The sequence below is a fragment of the Sebastes umbrosus genome, chromosome 24 (assembly GCF_015220745.1).
Source record: "Sebastes umbrosus isolate fSebUmb1 chromosome 24, fSebUmb1.pri, whole genome shotgun sequence".
Classification (NCBI taxonomy): domain Eukaryota; kingdom Metazoa; phylum Chordata; class Actinopteri; order Perciformes; family Sebastidae; genus Sebastes; species Sebastes umbrosus.
The window spans coordinates 10,480,179-10,505,012 of NC_051292.1; the positions used below are offsets into that span (position 1 = coordinate 10,480,179).

General features: G+C 40.3%; 1 protein-coding gene across 1 annotated transcript in view; it reads right to left on the bottom strand.

The window, feature by feature from the left end:
- Positions 1–24,527, bottom strand: part of LOC119484027 — a 40,350-nt gene extending 15,823 nt beyond the window's left edge. Inside the window, exon 1 of the mRNA XM_037762585.1 lies at positions 22,733–24,527. Within this exon, the coding sequence (XP_037618513.1) occupies positions 22,733–23,423 (691 nt within the window). The 5' untranslated portion in view covers positions 23,424–24,527. The remainder of the gene's footprint in view (positions 1–22,732) is intronic.
- Between the last annotated feature and the right edge of the window lie 307 nt (positions 24,528–24,834).

Here is a 24,834-nt window from a genome sequence, read left to right on the forward strand (position 1 = left end):
TAACAGTGTGCCGTCTACGCCCCAGTTGCCTTACAGACACCTCACGCTGTGCATTCCTCCACCGGCCGGTTATCCGTTTATGTTAAGGTGTATCAATATGCATGTTTCCATATCATTATTTGTACGCTAGGTATTATGTACATGCACAATATACCATGAATCAATTTAAGTTGAATTGCTTTGGAACTACATCTGTATATGTTCTTTTCTGTCAACATGAACTAATAAAAAGTTGTTCACCAAAAAAAAATTAATAACCTTATAAAAAAAACATACCTTTTTTAATGCAAATCAGATAAATATGATTCATACTTCCTTTTAAATATAATTTTATCAGTGGCTGCTACATGCTAAATATCTCTTTTAGTATCACAGCTTCATCTTGTGTTTCCTCTTTTATAATGTGCCTGTTTTTATTTAAGATTTGACCTTTAGTTTCCTGTTATAAGCTATTGTGGAACTTCTTTAAATGTGTTTTTTTTTTTTATTTTTAAAGTCTACAGGGAACATTACATGAAACAAATTGACTTAATGTGTTTCAAACTTATACAGTATCAATTAACCAATTATATATTTATTTTGAAAGTAATGACCGGATGTCCCACGTGGTTGTCGTTATGGGTGACTTGACGTTTGGTGAAAGCGCGAGCGCTCTCTGGAACCACACTGGAGCCACGCGCCGAGCAAGCGGTCACACACGCGCTCCCAAAAACAACCTGTCATCCTCACAACGTGTGTCTGTCTGTCTGTCTCTCTGTGTGTGTGTGTGTGCGTGTTTCTGTGTGTGTGTGTGTGTGTGTGTGTGTGTGTGTGTCCTTCATTATTAGGCTACTTTACCAAACGGAGCATTTGAATTGTGAAGCAAAATTGTGAACATTTTGCATCCCTATCATATTAATGTTATTTTAGACTGACACAAGTAAAGGATGCAACCTGCTCCACTCATCACCTGCTCTGTATTCAGCAGTGCTTTCTGAATGACTGAATGAGGGCTGATTGACAGGCTGATAAAGTGTAGAGCTCACCTGCCTCACATGTCTGGTTTGTGTGCTGCACACGTGCCTCTATACCTGTCAAAGCCTGCTGTAAGATTAGACTACAGGACTGACTCACATTTCCACCCTGATGGAACAGTACACTGTAAACAATTGCTGTTAATTTAAAGCAGGATTTCAACAGTATTAACCTTTTATTGCTAAAAACAGTGCTTTACTGTTAATACAAAAGAAAACCTGTTAAATTACGCTCATAGGCCGTTTTTTAACTGAACTATAATGCATTCTTAAAAAAACACTTTACTACTGATCAACTGTCTAAAGTATCATCAGTAACAGTTTCATGCAGTATTTTCTTTAATTCTGGGACCTGATCTGCTCATGTGAGGCTTGTACATTGTACATGATTGGAGAATCAGTGAATTAGCTTTATTGTTCTTCACTCACATGTTGTTCTGGTTTGCATTCTGTGCTTGTAGCCAGCTAGAGACACACATTTTGGGAAAAGTGTCAACAAGTCTATTATAGCCTTTTTCCTAACAAGTGCCTTTAATTGTATTTAGTGTGACTATTCCTGTCTGTAACCTGCTAAGTCTGTTCATCTAGGCAAAAAATAATGTTTATTAAAATGTATGTAAAAACCTAAATAGTGCATTAAAACAAATCAGTAATATAATGTAAAAGAAAGGTGAAAAACAGCTATATAACGTATCTTTAAACAGTAAATTAACTGTAAAATACTGTGAAATTAATTAAAAAAAAAACAGTTCAAACTGTATTTTTCATTAACAGTACAAAGCTGTAAATTTCAGCGACAGTATAATAATGTTAATTTTACAGTAACATAAAGGCAACCCTGCTGCCAGCTCTTTACTGTTATTTTACTGGGAAATTCTTAACAGTGTATCAGGTGTACTGTGTGTTTAAAAATGATTAAATCAAGTGCACTAGAATGCTATGATTCACTGTACTATGTACAACCAGACACAAAAAAAGTCTAACAAAGTATTATTATTTCTTTAAAAGTTCTGATTCAAGTTTTGCCAAGATTTCAACAAGCCAGCACAAATGTGTCTTTTGTAGGTCAGCCATCTCTCCAGAATAAATCATGGGCTTGGACCCAGCTGGACACAAAGACCGCTGAAATGAATTTTCCCTTTCTTCTGCGGGGAAACTCATATCAAAAGATAATCCCAAAACCTTTTTCCCGATCTATCCGTCCTTATTATGAATAATGGACGGTTTTGGCCGTGGGGATTTTTTTTTTTTTTTTTTTTTTTTTTTTTAAAGGCAGGGTGCATGAAATTTATATTCTATACTATCACACTCAAGTGTCCAAAGAGTGGAACCATTTCCATCACTGTCAGTCCCAAATGTCAACTTTGCATATAAGATATCTCACTGTTTAATAGGTTGTCATTTAATATGCAATCATTTTCCTAAGGGGATAAAGCCTTTTGATACTAATATAGATTGTTTCTATATTACAACTGCTTGTTATATGTGTGTTAGGCTGTGTCACAGATAAAGATTGAAGTGAAGATACATTCAAAAGGCTTACAATAAAAGTAATTATATCACAATTAAATAAGATGTCAAATGAATATATTACCAGTAGTTTGTAGCCTGCTTTTACTGTGTTACTTGATTGGTTTTAAAACTATTCTGAATAAATGAAAGTCCTATTCATTCCCAACTATTTTTGTCCGTGTCGTGGGGATCCAAAAAAAGGACTTGAGTGCAGCGGGTGAAGCCGATGCGATTAAAAAATAATCGGATGTCGCTTTTTGAGGCTTCGTGATGTCAAAAGCAGGTCAGAACACTTTAAGCAAAAAATATTTCAGCACCATGGACAGCGAACAGCCTCTCTCTCTCAGAAACCACTGTGTTTCTTCCACCTCTGTATGTGCGTGAGTGTGTGTGACACATACATGCACACACACTCAGACAGACAGTTTTCTCCCAAGGCATCACAGAAATATGATGCACGTCTTCCCTCTTGCCCGCTAGGTGGCACCAGAGCGTGTCTAAGAACATGAGCCCAACAATAGGAGTTTACTGATAACAGTAGTGCATCAATAACACAGCGGTTGTTCACTGTGTGTGGTACATAACGATAACAGCGTGGGTGCTTCCTGCACAGACAAGATAAAAGTGTGAATGACTGAAAACCCCTTAAACGCTATAAAAACCAAATGGAGTTCTGAATGCAGACAAGAGTTTATCAGATGTTGCTCTTTTTGAGAACTGAAAATATGTCAGTGCCATTATGTTTTTATGATATCTGTCCTGATATACTTTGCTTAGCTTGGGCCTATAGTCAAAGACTCATAGCAACAGCAGCAGTTTGTCACCCTAGATCTTCATCTTTTGTCCCATTTCACCAGGTAAACTCAGAATCTTTCGACAGGCTTTCCTGCTTTTGTCTCCGATGTTGCTGACAACACAACTATTTCCACACAGAAGCAACAAACTGCTTCGCCCTTGCTTGTCTCTCTCTCCCAGACAGCAGAAATAAAAAGGGAACAAAGAAAGACGTGTGTGTGTGTGTGAGGAGTGAGGGTGTGTGTACGCTGTTTTATCCAGGTCAGTCCAAGTAGAAGAAGTTATGAATAAATCAAAGCTTCATTTACATTAAAATTCATCTCCTCTGCTGCTTTTTATAGCGTCGGAGGAAGGCGGGACACGGCTCTTAAACTTCAAAAGAAAAAATTCTTCGCGCCTCGTCCCTCTTCCATCCACTTATTCCAACATCCATCCACTCAAAATAAAAAAAAAACTCTGCTCATCCCATATCTTTCTGCTTCATAGTACACGGTTTGCAAGACAACACCCACGCAAGTAAACTGAAATATGCAATAGTGTGCATATATATGAAAGAAAATGCACAAACACACACACTGCTATTCTTTTTCTATTCCATTTCAAGCTTCCCTGCATGTCCATGTGTCTGCACAATGTTCCTCTGGGTCTGCACAGAGGCAGCAGCGCCCTCTACAGGCAGTAAAAGACAACAGCACTCATCCACCTCCCTCTCTTTTACTCTGCTTTTCTACATCCTTGAATGCATTTTGATTCCATACACTGCTCACTTTGTACTTGCCACTGCTCTGTAACTTTTTTATCAGTCTTCAAGATGCTTTCATGACCACTAGGGATGGACAGATCACTGCAATATCACAGGAAACAATATTTTTATTCAGGTTTAATTGAGATTTTAAGGTGGGTTTATTTGGCGTGTGATTTATTGACAATTTGTAAAAATTACATTAACAATTGTGATGATAAAAAATAATTCCTCATAGCTGTTATGCTCATTTGGGATATCGGACCGATACTGACTCAAGTAGCTGGATTGGTTATCGGCGATCTATTCAATTTAATTATATGTTTATATACTTTATACATTATATGCTGGAATTTTTAATTCATGCTTAATCTTTGAGCAATTTGTTTCTGCATTTGCTGGTCCTTCTAATAATAAAGATTAATTCAGTAAATGTGTATTTATTTGTTAGGAAAGCAATTATAGTATTGGATCTGTATATCGGCCGATACCCAAAGCCCAGGTATCGCCATCGGGACTGAAAATGTCAGATCGGTGTCTGCTAGGCTGGCCCTGAGCTGCTTGGTTCACTTATGCCTGGGATATTAACGTTCAGAGACCAATGGAGCCACAGATCTTACAGTTATGTGAAAACAGTTTCCTCATACAGAAAACATAGGACCTTTCATGTGCAGGTTGCAGGTGCAGGTTCAAATGCCCCTCTGGTGTGACATCAGGCCAAAAATGAAGCATATAAGTGTCCCATTAGGGAACAGACACCTGGTTAAAAAAAGGTTTCAAACAACAGCAACCATTTCTGCCCGTTTTGCTCCAGAATTGTGTTTGAAACCTTTTTTTTAATTATTATTTTTAATTATTTTTTTAATTTTACATTTGTTTTTTGTATGTGGGGTTTGTATGTTTGTGAGTCTGTCTGTAGATGTTACTTTTTTTGTTTGTGATGAAAATTTAAAATAAATAAATAAAAGGTTTCAAACAACACGCAATTTTGGAGCAAAACGGGCAGGAATGGTTGCTGAGTATGTTTTGTCATTGGTGTCTAAAGCCTCTATGGGCTTCAGAGTTCTTACTTCAAAGCAAACTAATGTGAATAAACCCAATGAACCAGCCAAAAACAATAGCATTTAGACCGTCTTTGTTCTCAAACACCAACAAAAGGAGCGCTGCCTACGCCGACGAGAGAAAAAGAAAAAAAAAAGTAATTGTGCAGTAATGGCACCAAAACTGCTCGACTACCTTGGGAGAACATGTTGCGTGTGGGAGGACGAAGATGACTGTTTGGTTATGATCTTTGTTTTCTGTATGTTCACCAAGAAGCTCATAGATATTCAGTACAATAGAGGGCCTGTGCTTGAGCCAAGACAGGGAACATTTTCTCATGACACTGTCAATTTTGTGTGAAGCACTTTTTGCTTGTTTGAAAAGTACATACTTTTGTGTACTGGAGGTTAACTTCAGTTCTATAACTTTATAACACCTAATAGCTCACCAAACTGCTGAGGAATAGTTCAAACTTTTGGGAAATCAGTTGTTCCCTGTCTTAAAATAACAAGCGTTTATTTCTCAAAATGTTCAACTATTCCTTTAAATGACAGATTAACCTGGTGAGAGTGGTTATAGGTATGGTCCACAAGGATTTAGGCTTCATTTATACTGCATTTCATCAATAAAAGATAGACTTCGCCGGGGATAGCTTGTCTATCAAACAGCATCTCGGTAGGTGGCGCTCTTTGTTTGATCATGGTGATGCTAATTACCGTATTCCCCTCCTGCTCTGAACAAACACAGTGAGCAACAGGTAAACATCACATTTAGCCAAATATCTGCAAAGTCTGGGCAGCAGAAGAGAGAAAGAAAAGAGTTGAGAGCGAGGGGAGGATGGATGGAGAGAGAGACGAGAGATGGAGCGACAGGAGAGGAGAAGGAGAGACAGACAGGGAGGTAACAGATGTGGGTGGGTGTTCCCCAGACAGGAGTGTGAGGATAGCCACTCTGCACCGAGCAGGATGAGTCATAATTCACGCTCAGACACCCGCCCACACGCACAGCAGCGCAGACATGGGGAAATCCACTGTTACCAAGGTAACGAGTGATTAGTGACGCAGGTGGATCTCCGAACGGAGCGAGAGAACACCTGCTGAATGCAGAGAGAACAACACGCACATCTGGCATCAATTACATTCATCGAACTGCGGCTCTGACTTCCTGCGGCTTTGTGTCTCTCTCTCACATACTTGCTGAAATCTATACAACGCAGACATGTACTCCAGTTTCCTCTCCTCTCCTTCCCTTCTTTCCTCTCCTCCTCCTCCTCTCTTCTGTCCTTGTTTTCTCTCATCTCTACTCTTCTTTTCTTGTCTCCCCTCTTCTCCTTTCCTCTGCTCTCATCCCCCCTCTCATCTACTTTCCTTTCCTCTTCTCCTATTTTTGTTCTCATCTCATCCATTCTCATCTCCTTTCCTCGTGTCCTCTTCTCCTATTGTTTCCTCTCATCTCATCTGCTTTCCTTGTCTCATCTCCTTGTTTCCTCTCCTCTCCTTCGCTACTCTTCTTTTATTGTGTCCTCTCCTCCTATTGTTTCCTCTCATCTCATCTCCTTTCCTTGTCTCCTGTCTTTGTTTCTTCTCCTCTCATTCCCACTCTCATCTCCTTTCCTTGTCCCCTCTCCTCTCATCCCCTCTCTCCTCTTCTTTCCTTATCTCTTGTCCTTGTTTCTTCTCCTCTCTTTTCATTTCCTCTCCTCTCATTCCCACTCTCATCTCCTTTCCTTGTCCCCTCTCCTTGCTTCCTCTCCTCTCATCCCCTCTCTCATCTTCTTTCCTTGTATCTTCTCATCTCCTTCTCATCTTCTTTCCTTGTATCTTCTGATCTCCTTCTCTACTCTTCTTTCCTTGTCTCCTCTCCTCTTGTTGTTTCCTCTCATCTCCCTGGTCTCCCCTCCTCTCTTCTCCTTTCCTTCCCTCTCAAATTTTCCTCTTATATCCTTTCCTTTCCTCTCAATTTTTTCTCTTATCTCCTTTCCTTTCTTCTCCCCTCATTTTTGTTCTCATCTCATCCCTTCTCATCTCCGTTCCTTGTCTCCTCTCCTTGTTTCCTCTGATCTCTTTTCCTTTCCTCTCATTTTTTCTCTCATCTCATCCCCTCTCCTTTCCTTTCATCTCCTTTTCTTGTCTCCTCTCATCTACTTTTTCCTCTCCTTTCCTTTTCTCCTCTCCTCTTGTCTAATCTCCTTTCTTGTTAAATCTCCTTTCCATGTCTCCTCTCCTCTAACTTGTCCTCTCCTTTTCTTTCCTTTACTCTTCTCCTCTTGTCTCCACTCCTCTCCTCTTGTCTCATCATCTCCAACTCAGCGGGGAGGAGGAGAGAGGGAATGGAGGGACTGAATTATTCATTCACCTCTCCTCTCTCTTTCCTTACATCTCTGTCTGCTGCCTCTAGTGTCTTGAATCCCCCTCCCCTCTTCCTCTGTGTTATACCTATTTCTCTCTCATCCTGAATCTCCTCCGACGCCTCTCTAGCTCGCAGCACAAAGACCGGTGAACAATGTAACATCTACTGGGTGTTCACAGGGATGTGTGTGTATCACAGGGATAGACACAGTGAAACATATACTGTCTTTTTGTTCCTTTCATACTAGTTTGTCAGTCTGGGTGGCAAAGTAAACTTTATTATTATAAGTAGAACTTTCTGAAAGGGGAAAATGAGTTTGACCACAAGTGCCCTTGTAACCTAGCAACCACAGACAAAGGTATATGTGCATAATTACAGAGTATTTTCTTACTGCCAATTACCTCCTGTATCTAAATGGAAGTGAGGTTTCATTATTGGTTTAAAGTGAGACTATTAAGTTTAACAGCAGTGCAAGAACAGAGGCAATTTGGCACAGTAGTATCAGTTACACAGCGATCTTTAGGTAACATCAGCTACCATAAGTTATACTGGTCATACCGGATCAAGTAAGGCTATAACAGATAGTCAGTGTAACCCCTCAGTTAGTTGAATTGAGCAACGTTATGTTTTATTGCTTATGAATTCAACTTTTCATTTGAAAGAGGAAGAATGTGTTATTTTTCCTTTCAAATGCTATATAGTTTTGCTTTAAAGGTTTATGGGGTTCAATATGAGGACCAGAACTTAGCCTCACTGTGGGACCGAGATGCTGCAATGCAATTTTGACTTAAATGAAAATTTAAGCTTCCAGGTGTGAATGTGTGTAACTGAGTGTAAACAGGGCTTTCCTACATAAAGAGAGCACTGCACAGCAAAACTTACCTATGTATAAAGGTTTTTTAAAGTAAAACTTGACACTAAACCAAAAGGAAAGGAAGCAAGAGAACAGAAGACAGAGGACGAGATAACTGATTATCTGGAAAACGACTAAAGACAAAACGCCTTTTAAATATGAGAGCCATTTTACCTTATAGAACTTAAGTTTTGGCTGGCATACTTCTACTTTCCCCTACTTTGGTTGCCATATTATAGTTGCATTAAGTGCAACAAGTGGCTTGTTTTACTCCCTAAAACACTTAGACCAGCTCACAGTAACCTCAGCTCAGATTGCCTATTTACACCCTACGTCCTTCTCACACACTGCAGGATTTATTCAGAGCCATTATTAGATGTCAAATCAAACTGTTGATCCCAGGAATACAAGGGTGTGTCAGACTCAGCGGTCTCGAGTGCTAGGGTTTCTAGACTCTTATTGGCAAACTTTTGCAAAAATCAGAGTTAATCTTCTGTGACCAACATTAACCCTGTTTGGTTCTGAACCAGCCATTACACTAGTTTTACATGTTACAATCCACATTTTGGTGACATATAGTAATGAAGGTTGTCATGTCAGTTTGCTAAGGTTTTAAATTCAGTTTTAGTAAAAAAATAGAGGATGATCCAGGTAGATCACGCAGAATATTTGAACTCTATTTCATTTAGAATATATCAAACAGTATCAAGAGATCTCCTGTCTGCATATCAAGCAACCCCACATGGGTCTACACCCCAAGGGTAAGTACTTCCGACTGTCCACAACAGCAGGGTGTCTGGACAGTAATAGAGGGCTTCATGGGCCGTAGTCCTCTAAACACCTCACATATTACTATTGATCTCTCTTTTAAAAGCTCTCTGTTTTGATCCTCAGGGACATTTCACAGGGATATCCCCAGGAAGTGCTGCTCTAATATTCCTGGTGTTGTTGGTGCTTTGAGGTGTGAAGTAACAACAGTGAAAGTCAATTTGTGTTAGCCCTGCCTTCTCTCCAGAGTGACCAACTGTAAAAAGACTGTATGAAGCATTCTTACAGCTGTTTTTTACAGTTGTTTTGAGGCATTTCCCCTCCATTTTCAGAGAGATGAGAGGTCACAAGCAGCTGCTAGAGCAGGTATAGCAGGAGGCTCAACTCATCAGTGACAATTTTCCACGCAAAAATGAGGAGACTTCTGCGTCAGAGTGGTTACATAATCGCTCCAGATCTTTCCCCAAAAAGTCAGAACTACAGAGGAAGATGGGAGGAGGGGGAGAGGAGGGAAAGGGAGAGGGGAGAGATAACTACAGAGACTGAAGGGAGAACTCCTTAAGGCAAAAGTTAGAATTATGGAGGTGCTGAGAGTCAAAGCTGGGTGGAGGTGGAGGAGAGCTTGAAAACATGTTTGTATGATGTGAAAATGTGGTGGAGCAGTCTGAAGCAGAGTTAACAGCTCTACTGTTTAATCAGAAAACATGTGCATGTGTTAGACTACAGTTAAGTTGGGTTATGTCGTTTTACAAATGTTAAAACATGTGCGTTTACAATTACTTTTTTTTTTTCTTTTGTGACATTATAACTGAAGTTTGAGTGTTAATTTTGAGTATTTAATGAGCAGTCCTGTGAAGTTGAAGGGTGAGAATCTTTAGAAAAAGGGGGTAAACATCTATTTACATAAATTAATCTAAAAGATAACATAAGGAAAGTCAACTAATTCAAAGCCATAAAATACAAAAGGGATTATTTACTGTGAGCAGTGTATGAAAAGCTCATGTTATGTCATGCTTACTCATTCTCTTTACATAGATCATGCAGCACAGTCAGTCAAGCAGACTGCCATGATACCACGTCATCTCCTCTCTGTTATCCAAACACATCATGACTGGGACTGAGACTGCAGTTTTCACCTGTATTCAATTACTACTTGGAGAGTGTGTGCCATCACCATGGACTACGGAAGTGGGGCCCAGATAACTTTTGGAGTCTGATATAGTATTTTTATGAATAAAAGGCTGAATCGTATCTGTGTTTTTTCTCGAAACTTAGGCAAGATATATGTGACTATCGTTAAGCTGTTGTTTCAGAACCATGGACAGCGCTGTTTGTTGTGTTTAGGGGCCCGGGGGAACATATGTGCGGCGCTGTCCGTAGTACTGAAACAGAGCGGAGGAAATCGATGGACAGAGAGAACACGTCACTTAGTTCGGTTTCTTAGCCGCCTTGCTTTTTTTGTGGTTGTAAAGAGAGACCAATCCCGTTCTTAAATAAATGTATTCTTTGATTTTTTTAAAGAGTATCCTTATGTTCTTGTTATTTAGCATTGCATGGTTATATCAATGAATTTTATTTTATGTGCCTCCTTGCAATTTATAACAGCCCCCTAAGTCATCAGTAATACAGGGCTATGTCTGTTTCAATAGATACACACATACAATATTTAATTACTTTTAGGAACTGATCATCATGATACAGCAGGATATTAACAGTGGTCTCCCATGTGATGTGTGCAATCACTTTAATACAGTGTAGTGCTGGAGATTGATAGTACTGTACTGACTGTGGGGAATATAATGCATCTGTCAATAGGAATTCATTTACTCTCTCTTCCGCTTGGGGTTGTGTGTGTGAGTGTAGTGCAGTGATCTGGGTCAGAAAGCACTTAGAATTAAATGGTTTCCCCCAGCAGCTGCACTCCTTCAATCTCAGCTCAACCACAACTCCCAGCCCACTGCTCCTCTGCCAGCAGCACGGAGTTCAGTGTACTGGTCCTTTAATGAGTAATGCTTCTCTGCATGTTGACACCACTGCCGGCCTCTCTGTATAACGAGTCAGTCAACGTCTCGGGAGGGTCATTGTTTGATTGTGTTGGCAATTCTGTCACAACACTTTGGCATCATACAAAAGACTGTGCACTTGAGTTGCTTTTTAATCCCCTTGGTGTTACAGATTAAAACATTTTTAACACAAGTTTTTGTTTTTGCTAGTTACAGCATGAAAAACAGTGACAATATGAGTACTTTCAAAGGCTCCATGCATGGCCGGCGGACTGAATAAGGCACTAAATTAACTTTGAATAACAGGAACAGAGAGCGTAGGTAGATAATGTGACAAGAGATAAAACTTTGTTAAGCATTCAAGACTCGACAAAGCACAATGTTTTTAGAGCCACCCACGGTCGCGCACACGCTGGGCGAGAAGAAAGCTTATCTCTCTCGGCGGCAGTCCCAGTCAGCTATAGTCTGAGTAAAATAATGCCTAATTTCAGCTATTTTGTTCTGAAAAAATATGTTATTCCTCACACCGCTCTGTGGAGAAGAGTCCACAGTTGGATAGAGGAGGAGGATAACCGGCAACGAGGGTGTGGATTTTTGGAAAAGGAGCTTTCTATTGTCGTGGTCAGTCGTGATTTCTGGCTCAAAACTCAAAAGGCTAACAAATCCAGTAACATAGACTACAATAAAACTAGCTTTACGAACTCAAAATCTGAGGTGATACAGCAGATCTGTCCCTTTTCATTCTTTCTTTAAGTTCAATAGTGTGGCATGACAATAGGTAGGGTATAAAGGCTAAATTCCCTGACTAATCTGTTTCCCCCACATCGCTGCATTAAAGGCACCTTGTATACAGTATGTGTGCATGTGTGTACTGTAATCCCTCTCAGTGACTATGTCAACACTTCAGCGGCTCAGTAAATGTGAGGATCTCTTTCAGACCGAGAGGCTAACATAACACTGCATCTAATCCAAATTGTGCCACAATACAGATCTAAGAGCAGCACTTCTCACAGGTACAAGTGCATAAATACATTACGCCCACCCTGGACTTTGAAAACACTGATTCTATAAGCATTACACAGCTGCGTCCATGAGGCCTTAGAGAGAACAGGATAATGGATTCGAGATGACAAGAGTGTTGGCGTTACAATTCATTTAAGATTTGACAAAAAGGCGTGAAATTGCTCCCCAATATTCTCATTTCACAAAAGCAGAGTTTATCAGAGAGTATCAATTACTGGCGTAAACCATCAAAACACAATATGAAAAGCATTTTTTTTATCAGAGGTGACGCCTTTTAGATCTCTTTTTGCCTTTGTGGCTAATTCCTCCAAGACAGCTTCAATGAATTTACTTTCTACTGCCCTTTTAGAAAAGTTATAATAGTGAGCTTGGGGCTTAGGTCTTAACATGTGATGATAATGAGGAAAAATAAAAAATAATACAGCTTTAGAAATCAGCAGGCCTGGTGCAGTTTTATCATATTGGCTAATACCTAACTTTTCTCTCGAGCTGGTGGTGCGTGTTGGTCAACGTGCTCTCTGATTAAAAGAATTTGCTCGCCCAGTGAACAACCTCCTACTGTACAGTGACTCATGTGGGACAGTATTCGTGGGGGTGTTTGCCACCTCGTGTTTAATTCACCATCACAGCTTTTTTTGAGTACTTTAAACTATTCCAAGTGTAATAGTTTAAAGTAGAGAATCTTAAGGAGTTTGTGGAAAAAACTACTGACTGGCACATACGTTTATGGAAAGGCAATTCAGTCACGTGACTCACATGAGAGCGTGGACCAAAAAATGTCTTTAAGAAGCAACAGATGAGAAGCTTTAGTGGCGGGCGTCATGACCTCATCTGACCAACACACACACACTGAGTCCTCCTGACAGAGGCTAAAGGGTGACGCCTGATCAACTACTGTTGTATAAGCTGTATAAGAACTGTGTTGGGCTCAGGAATCTTAGTGATCGTGAACTGACACTATCCCTGAAAGTACCCTTAATCCGATCTGGATAGGATTATCTGTAGGATCATTTTTGCCCGTCCCAAACCTGGCAGTTAGGGCTGCAACTAGTGATTATTTCCATTGTTGATTAAAATGTGTTTTAAACTGTCGATTATTTTCTCAATTAACCGATTGTCTATAAAATGTCAGAAAATGGTAAAAAATGTCAATCAGTGTTTCCCAAAGCCCAAGATGCCGTCCTCAAAGGTCTTGTTTTGTCCATAACTCAAAGATATTCAGTCTACTGTCATAGAGGAGTAAAGAAACCATAAAATATTCACATTTAAGAAGCTGGAATCAGAGAATTTAGACTTTTTTTTTTCTTAACAAAATGACTCAAACCAATTAATCAATTATAAAAATAGTTGGTGATTAATTTAATAAGTTGACAACTAATCGATTCATCATTGCAGCTCTAATGTCAGTCATATCTGTGGTATTCTTGGTCTTTTTCAGGCTCTTTTGTCTTACACCCAAACACCCTATGAAAATATTTTAACCTACCATATAATTTAAATTCTAAAAAGTAATTCTAAGTAAGTTCTATGTCCCATTAGCCATGTTTATCAGAAACTGACAAATTAATTGTAAGTACATTTTTGAAAAGTTGCAGAGATCATAAAATAGGTGAGTTTAAATCATGATGAAGCCAAATAAAAGTGTAGTTAAGTAAATAAACCACCACAGTTGATACCTTAAACTGTATATTTCAATGACTGCATTGCTATAAAGTCCTTTTCCTTTTTAGTGATTCTCTTTAGAGGTAAAGTAAGTGGCAGTATATGTCATTATCCTGCTCTCTCTCTCTCTCTCTCTATTCTCCTCTTAAGTCTCTCTCTCAGGACAGATGTACACAGCTGTTGCCAGTGTAAAGAGTATCTTACCTGGATCACATCTGCCCAAAGCAGCTTTTAGTCTCCTCTCTGCTATCTTCAGTATAAACTCATAGTCCATGGCTAACACACCTGTAGACAGCAGCCCATTGGACTCCACTGAAAACTCATTTTGTAAATCGCCCGGAGTCCCCCAACGCGGCCTCAGACGAGGACACACACGTCGGCGACACACACAAATAGTGAGTAGGACAGATATGGCGATTATGTCATGCAGGGCTGTCATCAAGCGAAAGGTTAACGCAGACAAGGGAAGTCAGCTCAAGTGTGTGTGAGAGAGAGGTAGCACAAAGGGAAGAAGTGGCGAACAGAGATAAAGAGACGAGGTGCTAAGAAAAAGCTACAGAGGGGGAACTCATCATGTAAGCCGCTTAGTTATGTTTTCTTTTGAACGATTAACTGCTTTTTCATGCTTAACTGAAGGCCAAAGTACTGTGGATGACAGCTATTGAGCTTACAACATCTGTGTGATATGGGTGAAAGCTCTGGGAAAAGCTCTAAGTGCACCTTAAGTTTTATTATTTTATTTTGTCAAAGAAAAGAATATCACTAGCCAATTATTATTATTATTCATTCATTTTTTTTTACTTTATTATGATTTTTATAAACTGTATGATATATCCAGTGACTACTATTATGTACACAAAAAAGACAAGAAAAATAAAACAAAGTGAAAATAAAAAAAAGAACACACAATCATGATAAAAATAAAATAAATAAATAAAAAGATAAGATAAAAAAAGGAGGAAAAAGTAGGCTATTGGATATGTATCTGTAAAATGAAAACAGACTTTTTCCTTTTTACCAGCCTATCCAATTAAACAGATTTTATGCAGCAAGTCAGAGGGAGAGACTGAGTTGTTGTCAAGTGTTTCTCTGCTTCTTATCATTCAGTCTGCGAAAACACTTCTTAGTGGAGCCTTTGATGCCCTGCTGCTTTTTAAGTGCACTTGGAAAAATAACACTCAGCGCTCACTCTCTCTTGACAGAATCCTGGAGCGAGAGCCGTCCAAACACACACACATTCTCATATTCACCTTTCCACTTTTAATCATTGTTTCGTTTGGAAAATTATACTGTTTCACACTGTAATCAGCAGAGCAACAGTCTCATACGTTTATTCAAATGACACCCTTCAATAAAACTAACTAAATAAACTAAATATTGTCATTTCAGAAATGCAACAATTTGGTAGATGGCTAAACATGTAGCAGAGATGTGTAAAGAAATATAAGGGGAGGAATGAAATTTGAGTCATTTAAGAGATTTATGCAAGTTGAACTTTAAATAAACCAGCTTGTGTTGAATAGAGATGTCAATGAGCAGATCACAATGTGCCCACAGCATTGAAAAATACATTGAAAATCAAAAAAGTAACTGTCCACAGACTGTATATAAAGGCGGACGACATGACAGCTCCCCAAGTTGTGTCAACACTACACTGAAGTACTATATGGAGCATAGAGTTAGTACAAACAGTCTCCACCAACTCCTGAGGGAAATATCTGGCTGTTATGCTGCTAAATGTTCCACTATGTTCACCAGCTAGCCACTAACTTTATCTTTAACAGCACATTTGATATTGTAACTGTACTAAATTGTGTATAAGACATGAAAAGAAGCTACGACTATCACATAAGAAAGTTGAGTTTGTTCCAGTCTGATTATATAAATGACCTGTGTGACTGCTGCACTGTATGTGTGTGTGACGGGTGTGATTAGCTGACAGCTTGTGAGTGTGTGAAGTGTGACGTACATGAGAGTTCAGACGAAAGCAGGTCAGAGCAGCAAAGTCAGAATGCTTTTTTTCTGCAGACTCAGTGTGTTTTGGACAATGAGGCCATGAACTAATGAGATCACTCACACACACACACACATACACACACTTACAGGGAGCGTATACTGCACAGAAAAACCCTCCATGTGACCTCAGAGGACACACATCACGATGACTGTCACTATTTTGTCAACTCATCACTTTTTTGGACAAGCACGCAACTGAGAAACAGAAACAGAGAGACACACAAATTCACTTTGCTGCAAGCTTGAAGAAAATAGGACATGGATCCAAAGATATTCACGATTTAAATTTAAATAAGATATATATTTAAACATAAATGTGCAGCGTATGCATGTGTATATGCGTGTGCCTTTCACTTGCAGAGACAGATCCGAGTTGGCACGAACCCCACTGCTATACTCCAGTGTTTAAATAAAATATAAAGTAGGATGCCTTAATGGCAACTCTCCAGAGAAGGTGAGCATGGCACGCCTACGCGTGCTATAAAGGGTGAATGTCTCTATCTGGGTCACGTCATATGGGACATTGAGTAACACTGGGCCTCATTCCCTTTAACAATGAATGACACTGATGCTGGTTCATCTGGAGGAAACAGGCGGAGTCCCATTTACGACACTGGACCTCCATTCACACAGTTTCAGCTGTTTCTAACAGAAGATGCTCCGTCGCAGTGGGACCTGACTTAGTTTACAGAAAAGTGAGTTTTTATTATGTCATGGTTGAACTTAAGATGAATCTGTCTGTGGTTATCTTATCTTTAAAGTTATAATCTTTTGATTTAATTACATCAAACCCCATTTTTTAAGCAATTTATGCCATTTTTTGATGCTGATAATTCTAATTGATGAAAGCATCCCTGTTAATTGATCGCTCTCCTACAGCTGTAACTGAGTTGAATTTGTTACAGCTAATGCAAACTGTACGGCTGTTCTTGACCAAAGAATTTTTTAGTCAACTAATCGATTAGTTGGTTTAATCAACAGATCTGTAAAACTTAGTTTCTCCACAAAGAATCACATAAAAGTTTCTTGGAACTAAGTCATTCAGCATGAAAAAAAAGCATAAAAATCGACAAATCGACTAAAGAATTCGTCCAAAACGAGCAAATAGAACACAAAGTGTTTAACCGGAGAATAGGGTGGCTTTTATTGTAAAGCAGCTACAGGAAAGCCAATATATTTCTCACCAAAGTTAACGCTAATTTGTTAACAATGCTATAATTGTTCACAAAAAATGCATCTAGAGCACACAACAAAATATTTTCAGTGCCTTTTGACAGTGAACCAGTTTAATATTACCAAGGAGGAATGGAGAAGAATGTAAAGAAAGAAACAGCTGCAGTAAACATCTAATCTGAATCTGAATTGAAATCCATTTTATCATAATAACACAGATTTTAAGTAAAAGTCAACTTTGATGTACAGTATAAAAACTGTAAGAAAGAAACTGAAACGTTTAGCTTGCTTCTTATTGAATCGCTCACATACATACTGATGCACACAAACATCCATACACACTAAACAAAGCTGTACTTCTGTCTTCCCAGTGGACTTTCACTAAATAGTGCAATTCAGAGGAAAAACGGCAACAAATCTTGAGTCAGCGAAACGCTGCCTCCTCCCCATCCGCAGCAGGTCCATATTTCACCACCAACTGCTCCGTGTATTACGCATGAACACACACACATACACACTAAAACTCCAAGGGAGAGCTCATACAGATTGTTTTCTTTAATTAAAAGAGAAAGTGACAGCTAAATGGAGCTGGCTGCTATAAATCTATGAGGCTGGCTGCTGGATGCCGGTGGGAAAGTGCTCGTGTACGGTACGTACTGCCGTTCTTCTTTGCATTCCCACTGTGTGTGTGAGTGGGTGGGTGGGTGATATTCATTAGCTAAGCGCCTCGCATGACAAAACGACATATGCACAAGCCAAGTATCTGAGCTCCTGTTTGCAATCGATCTACACAGCATCACTACCGTTGGCATTACACCAGAAAATAAACAATGAGCCAGTCGCAATCAATTCAACATGATATAAAGACTTCAAATAAATGCAGTCATTTGCCTCATTGGTGCAGAGAATTAGATAAATGCAAGGATATATGACTAGTGGCACCCATCTATTCCTTTTTTGAGTAATTTAGTTTATAAAATGTAGAAAAAACACATGAAAAGTGATCACTACAAGTTCACTATTCCAATGCAATGTCTCAAATTTGAATATTTGATCACACAAACAGCCAAAAACCTAAAGCAAGTTAAGAAGTAAATGTTTTTTTACTTGAATAGTAGCTTAACCATTCAATGGAATATCAAACCTGTCATAAACAGACTTTCACTGGTTCAACAAATTACTCAATCGACAAAAGAAATCTTAACTCAAGGTCCACCTTCTAGCTTCCTCAGACGCTCTCAACCAGATCTCATGGTCTTCATCAGCAGGTGGGGTTGGCTCACGTATCATCATATCAAGGAACCAAATTATCATGAACTGAGCCAACTCCATCCACCAGTGGAGAACATGAGATGTGGTTGAAAGCTCCAGAAAAAGCTAGAAAGTAAACCTTGAGTTATTGTTTTTATTGTTGTCACGATTATTAGCACTGTTTTTCATTTGTTATTATTATTGTTTTATTATTAGTTTATTTCTAATTTCATCACTCAGTATTTAAGTATTTCCTTTTTTTATTTTACTATTATTTATTCATTTTTTTTTTTTTTTTTTTTAAGAGTGTTCTTGTGTCTTTTGACATTATGTTTGCTTATATGTTTATATGGAAAGGAAGCATGGCAATACTATGTTTTGCTGTCTCAGAAAAATTATACTTCAAAATAAAACATTTGAAACAGAGTTAAGATTATTGTATCATACAGTTTCCTAGGTCAAGAATGAAGTTTCACACATGTAGTATAATATTTTGCAGTAATATTATACTTGATTTTGTTTTCAGTATACTGAAAACAAATTGCAACTCAGAGTCTGTCCATTTAATGACGTCCCATACCCAAAGAGGGAGTTTGAAACTGCAGGGTAACTATGAGTAATAAGGTTAATATTCCTGTTTATGTATCACAGGAGCGCACACGTTCTCTCATAAATCCTAAGCTTCGAGCCAATCCATCAAATAAGCGGAGAGGAGCACAATATATAAAGGAACGAAAGCGGAAACACAGAGCCCAGAGGACACCACAAAAAAAACAGTCATGTGACACACTCTTTATAAATTGCAGGCAGTGTAGTGTTGGCAGGCGGTGAAAAGAAAATGTTGCACTTAGTACAACCGTTCAGTTCTGTGTAGCAAATTAATCCTCTCACCTGTGCCAACACATCAATACTGTTTGTTTTCACCTTTAATCTGCAAGATTAGAGGTTTATGTTTGGCGCTTAAGCCTTGCTGCTCTTGTGTTTTCCCAGAGATTACTTGTCGATCACACACGGCACGACATGTGACTTTTTTCTTGAAATGTTCATTGATAAAGTACAAAATATGTTTCTCAAGAAAGACCTACCATCCTTTCATACACGGTTTATACATTGAATCATTATTATATCAGTCAATGATGAGGAGGAAACTGACATTGTAACTGACATGTATAAGAAAATGTCACAGATTAGACCTAATACTTTGTGCTCTATTTAAAACTTAAACTACAAGTAATTTCTCTTATACATCTGTTTCTATGAGGTTGTAGTCTTATTTGTCTGCCACTAACTGCAGTCTCCTGCAAGCATGGGTGCAATTTGGCTCTTAATAGCCCCCAGACAGTCACCACAATGGCCAAAGCTGACATACACCATGCTGCACTGTTTATATAGATTTGATTTACTATGCGTTTGTCCTTTTTACACATCAGCTCCAAACCGCAGGGATGGTGCTTTGAAATCACTCTAACAACTGACTGTTAAACACTCGGGGACAAAGAGAAGACACAGCACTAATGTTTTGTTGACCTCATCTCATCACTTTTCAGTGCTGACTGTCTGTGGTTACGCAGATATTTACTCAATGCCACCGTAGAGCGACGTTAATGTATAGAGAAATGCAGCAAAGGACTAGGGGGAACATTCAAGTGCCCACATAATGACAATTTTACATTAAGCTCTGAGTAAATAGGCTTGTTGGTGCATCATAGAGTGCCTGGTAGCAGGGCAGAGTTTTCACTTAACTCTTTATATGCTTTGTCCCAACTCTTTCCACTTATACAGCACTCTAAACAACAACATCATGGCTCAGAGAACACTCTCAGACTAGAGAAAATTGGTTTCATTTAGGAGATATTACAAAAAGGTTAAAAAATGATTCTGTTTGGTGTGTGTTTGCTTGATTGGCAGGCGTCCCAGGCCTCCGATCCTTTGCCCAAACTAGTGCAGTGCCCATTCGGTACATACAAACACAGACAGACAGACAGAGATTCATCCTTTATAATTAGATGACGCTGCTACAGCGCCACCTAATGACCGCATGGCACCAAATTTGTCATGGTCACTCAGACATTCTATCTACACATGTCCACCAAATGTGGTCCCAATAGCATACAGCGTTCAGGAGATGTGACATTTTTTGTGATATAAGCCCTGCCCACAGCATTTGAGCTAACTTTGAGGGTCAGCTATAGCAAAACTGTCTGGGACATTAACAATACAAAAAAGTAACTTTTTCTTGTTTGCTCCAGAGATGTTCTGTACCAAATTTGGTGACGACTGCTCAAAATTTGAAGGAGGAGCAGCGAAAAACAGATTTTGGACACAATTCAAAATGCCATGAAAAAAACGTGAGGTTTATTGTTATAGCGCCACCATCTGGCCAAATTGCACCACATTCAACACTGCACTCCCTTGGGTCCCCAGCAATACACCCGCCAAGTGTGAAGAAAATCGGATGAACGGTTCTCAAAATATGCAAAGGACATACAGACATTCAACAACAAGACAGTGACGCGTTTCCATCCAACCAATTTAAGGTTGTTGGGAGCTTAACAAACTATAGCTTTGTTGGGTCAAAGTTCAAACAAGAGGAGAAAAACATCCCAGTAACAGATGTCTAAATTAGAACTTGCTTATAAATGGGCCACTTTCTACTGGCCCTTTGGCTGGTCTATAGTGGTGTACTGTTCCTTTAATCAAGGCCTGGTGAAGCGCCCTTGAGCAAGACAGAATAACGACCAGCTGCAGACTGCCTGTAAAATGCCTTCTCCTTTCAGTTCATATGACAAAAAAAACGTATGTTATCAGTTCATAAACTACAAAAAGTAATGGAACTACAGTATTTGTATAAGTGCCTACACATTTGCGTATGCATAACTACAAATTCCATCTGTCAGCTTTTTTAAAAGGACAATTTTGGTTGAGATTACAGTAAGGACTTGGTCACTGTATACTGTATACACAGCTGACGTCATATTAGGGCTGCATTACTATAATTATTGACTCAATGAGTTTGTCACTTGGCTGATTAATCATTAAATATAAAAAGGATGACAAGGGCCCATCACAATTTAACAAAGTTAAATTACAAGTTTTCAAATTACAATGGTAGGGAATACTGTTAATTAGGAAGTTGTGGCCAAGCAAATGTTTGATATTCCTCACTTGAAAAAGTAGGGAATTGTCAACTAATTATTTGCTGCTGATTGATTTATCAATTAATGGACCAGTCATACAAACAATACCAATTGCTTTTTGTAAATGTAACTGTAATGTACCCTTTTGTACATGTAATTTGCTGTGAGGCTTCCTCTAAAACACATAAACAACACAATCACAGCATCTTACAGTTCCAAGCTCAGAGATAACAAATGGATATGATGGGTAGTTTGGCATATATAACTTGACAGCCATCTGACTTCAACAATTGGCCTTGTGGGGCCTGCTGTTGCCCTCTAAACACTGTGGCCAACTCTTCGATGCAATGTCAATATGCCAATAATGTCAACAATGTCCACTTCCTGTTGTGATGCCAATGTCAATCTCTGTCCTGCCCTCATCTACAGCAGAGGAGAAAATCTGGTGGAGATCATAGCAAACTATCTGGTTTGGTCAAATCTAAATGTGTCCTGTACCCTCTGGAGAGCATGACTAAGAGAATCAAAAGAGCCGCTGGTGAATTAAAACTGAATCTCACTCTTAATTATATCAGCCCTGCACCCTGTTGATGAACACAGCAAGGGACTTGAAACAGACAGGTTTCCCAGCCCTGATCTTTGAAGTTATCTACACACAAAATCCAACTTTAGAAGATGGACATGTTGCCGGTGAGTGCACCAAGTGTGACGTTGGACATCATTAACAGCTCACCTGAATGGAAAAAGTTGGAATAAACATTTTAAAGTCAGGAAGCTCTGCTTAACACAGCATCACATTTAGTCTTCGATCTCTTGAGAAGAAGATGTTTGTGTCCGCACAGTTTGACTGAAATGTCTGCAGCCACTATAGAAAAACACACTCCTCCTGCTCCACGGTTGCCGAATATCCACAGTGGAAGTCTAAATAAGGCCATGTGCTGTTTAATCATGCAGGTTACTGGAGCCTGAACGGGACTGCAGACTGCATTAGACTTGATTTTCTGCAGCATCTCTGCCACGCACACGCACGCACTGACACTGTAGTCAGTTTCTGTGCTAATAAGTTATCACCCCCCCAAACCTCCCCCATCCTCTCTCAGTCTGCCCCCAATCACACCCCCCCCCCCTCCCATCCCTGTAGTGCACTCACTTGCTGCACAACTGCGATTGCAGAGAAACACCAGCAAGCAGTCGAACAGTGCATTCTCGGGAGGGAATACACACACACACACACACACACTCCTGCTGCACACGTACAGAAATAATAAAGACTTTCTCCATCACCCCCACACACGCACGTACACACGCAGAAAGAGAGAGAGAGGGGGAGACACACTCTCACACACACACACACACACACACACACACACACACACACACACTACAAAACTCACCAGTTGGGTTCTTGTTTTTCTTGAGGCTCTTGCCACAAAGACACTGCAGCATATGCGATCCTTTGCTGAAAATGTTGTTCCAAATAAACCGCATGGATTTGGCCGAGGAGGTGGAGGAAGAGGAGGAGGAGGAGGTGGGGGACGAGAGGCGCTCCGGATGCGGCAGCCTAAAATTCACCCACCGCATGGGGGCTGATCCGCCCCCCTGTTTGCATGCCAGCAGAGCCGGCCAGCTGTTGGGCTCAGTTCGGCGGTGCTTCGGCCAACCGATCTGCACCATAGACAAGAAGAAGAGCAGGAACTCGTCGCCAGGTTCCTCCACAAGCGCGGAGACCAGCAGCCGCACGTATTCCGCGTCGACGTCGCACAGGAAAAGAGCAACCGCTGCTGCGGCGCTTTTCTCCGCCTCTGGCTGCCCCAGCGGCCAGCGGTCCTCAGCGGCGGAGGAGGAGGAGGAGGAGGAGGAGGAGGAGAGGAGGTCGCTGCTGCTGCTGCTGCTGCCGCCGCCCGGCCGCCGCGCCGGCGTCAAAAGCCCCCGAAAAGCGCTCCTCTTCAAATGGCGTCGTCTGCCGCGCGGCGCGTCGGGGAGAGGAGGAGCGGCAGCGGCGGACAGGCATGCGGCTGCGGCGGCGCTAGCGTGGAGTCGGCGGTACGCGGCAGCTGAAGGCTTCTGCACAAAAAACCATTGCATATTAGTGGGGAATCGCAGGGGGTCGATGCGTCCGTCCGGGAGGAGGAGGAGGAGGAGGAGGAGGAGAGGAGGAGGGGGTGCGGATACCGGGGGTCCGTCAGCAACTCGGTGGCATCCCTGTACCAGCAGACAAGTACTGCAGCAGGGGGGCTCCTTTCCAAACACACACACACACACACACACTCAGACACACTGCACACACAGATGCAGACTCTCCAGCAGCAGCAGCAGCAGCAGCAGCTGGTCCTCTGGTCTCTGGTCAGTGTGCAGGTGAATCACTGCAGGTGAATCACTGCAGGTGAATCTCTGCACGCTCCCACTCTGTGTTTTTTCCTCTTTAAAAAAAAGTCCTTATGAATATTTCATCCGCGTTTCGGCCTCCACTTCTCAATAATCCATAAGCTCCATCCAATGCGCCAAGATACTGCTGTCTGTCTGTCTGTCTCCTCTTCCTCTCCTCCTCTCCTCCTCCTCCTCCTCTTCCTCTTCCTCACCTTGCTGATGGAAAGAGAAGCTGCTGGACTGTGGTGCTGCTGTCTCTACTACTCCAGAAACTAGAGATGGAGAAGAAGTGGCAGAAGAAGAAGAAGACCGGGTCCGGCTCGTGGTCCTCCTCTCGCGCTCCTCCGGTGCTTCAGCGTCTTCTTCAGCAGCGCTCGAGACGACCGACGGGGCCGGTGGGGCGCGAGGAGGTGCACTGACTATCTATACCCAACCAGCGACAAAGAGGAAGCAATTCAACCAAACACCTGTTCCGGTTGGCTCCTTCAAAACAAAAGACTAAACCAGCACAGTTTTAATTGAGCACACTAGAACTGCTTCTCTCTTTTTCCTATAGCCTATTTTCTTACAATATGTCCTTTATAGCCTAATATGCATTTTCTTACAATATTTGACTTAATTTATATATAAAAAGGCAATATAGCAAAGAATTGTTCATTATAGAATCATATAAGCAGTGACTTAGCATGGAGATACAATAGGTTACTAAAGCTAGTTAGTTCGTTATTTATATTTATCTACTTATTTAGCACCCAAAAATATAACTACTGCATAAATATAAGTGGAAAAGGACATTAAAGAGGGACACAAATACCCCACACCTCACCTCCATACCATTATTGACACACAGCACACCTGAATTGAATGGACTGTAATGCTATGCAATATGCTGCCTTCCACTGTTTAATTGTCTGAAATATATTAATTATTTATTTTTTATAATATTTTTAAGTTCTTTTAACCTGGTCATGGAGTATATATACTGTATATTTGTATTCTGGGGGTATTGTTCCTATGCAGCGGATAGTTTAGTGTATTTATTGACTACACTGAAGGCGTTTTATATATAAAAAAATGTATTTATTTATTCTGTTGAGTTGAATGTGCTACTTATTTTGTACTATAATAC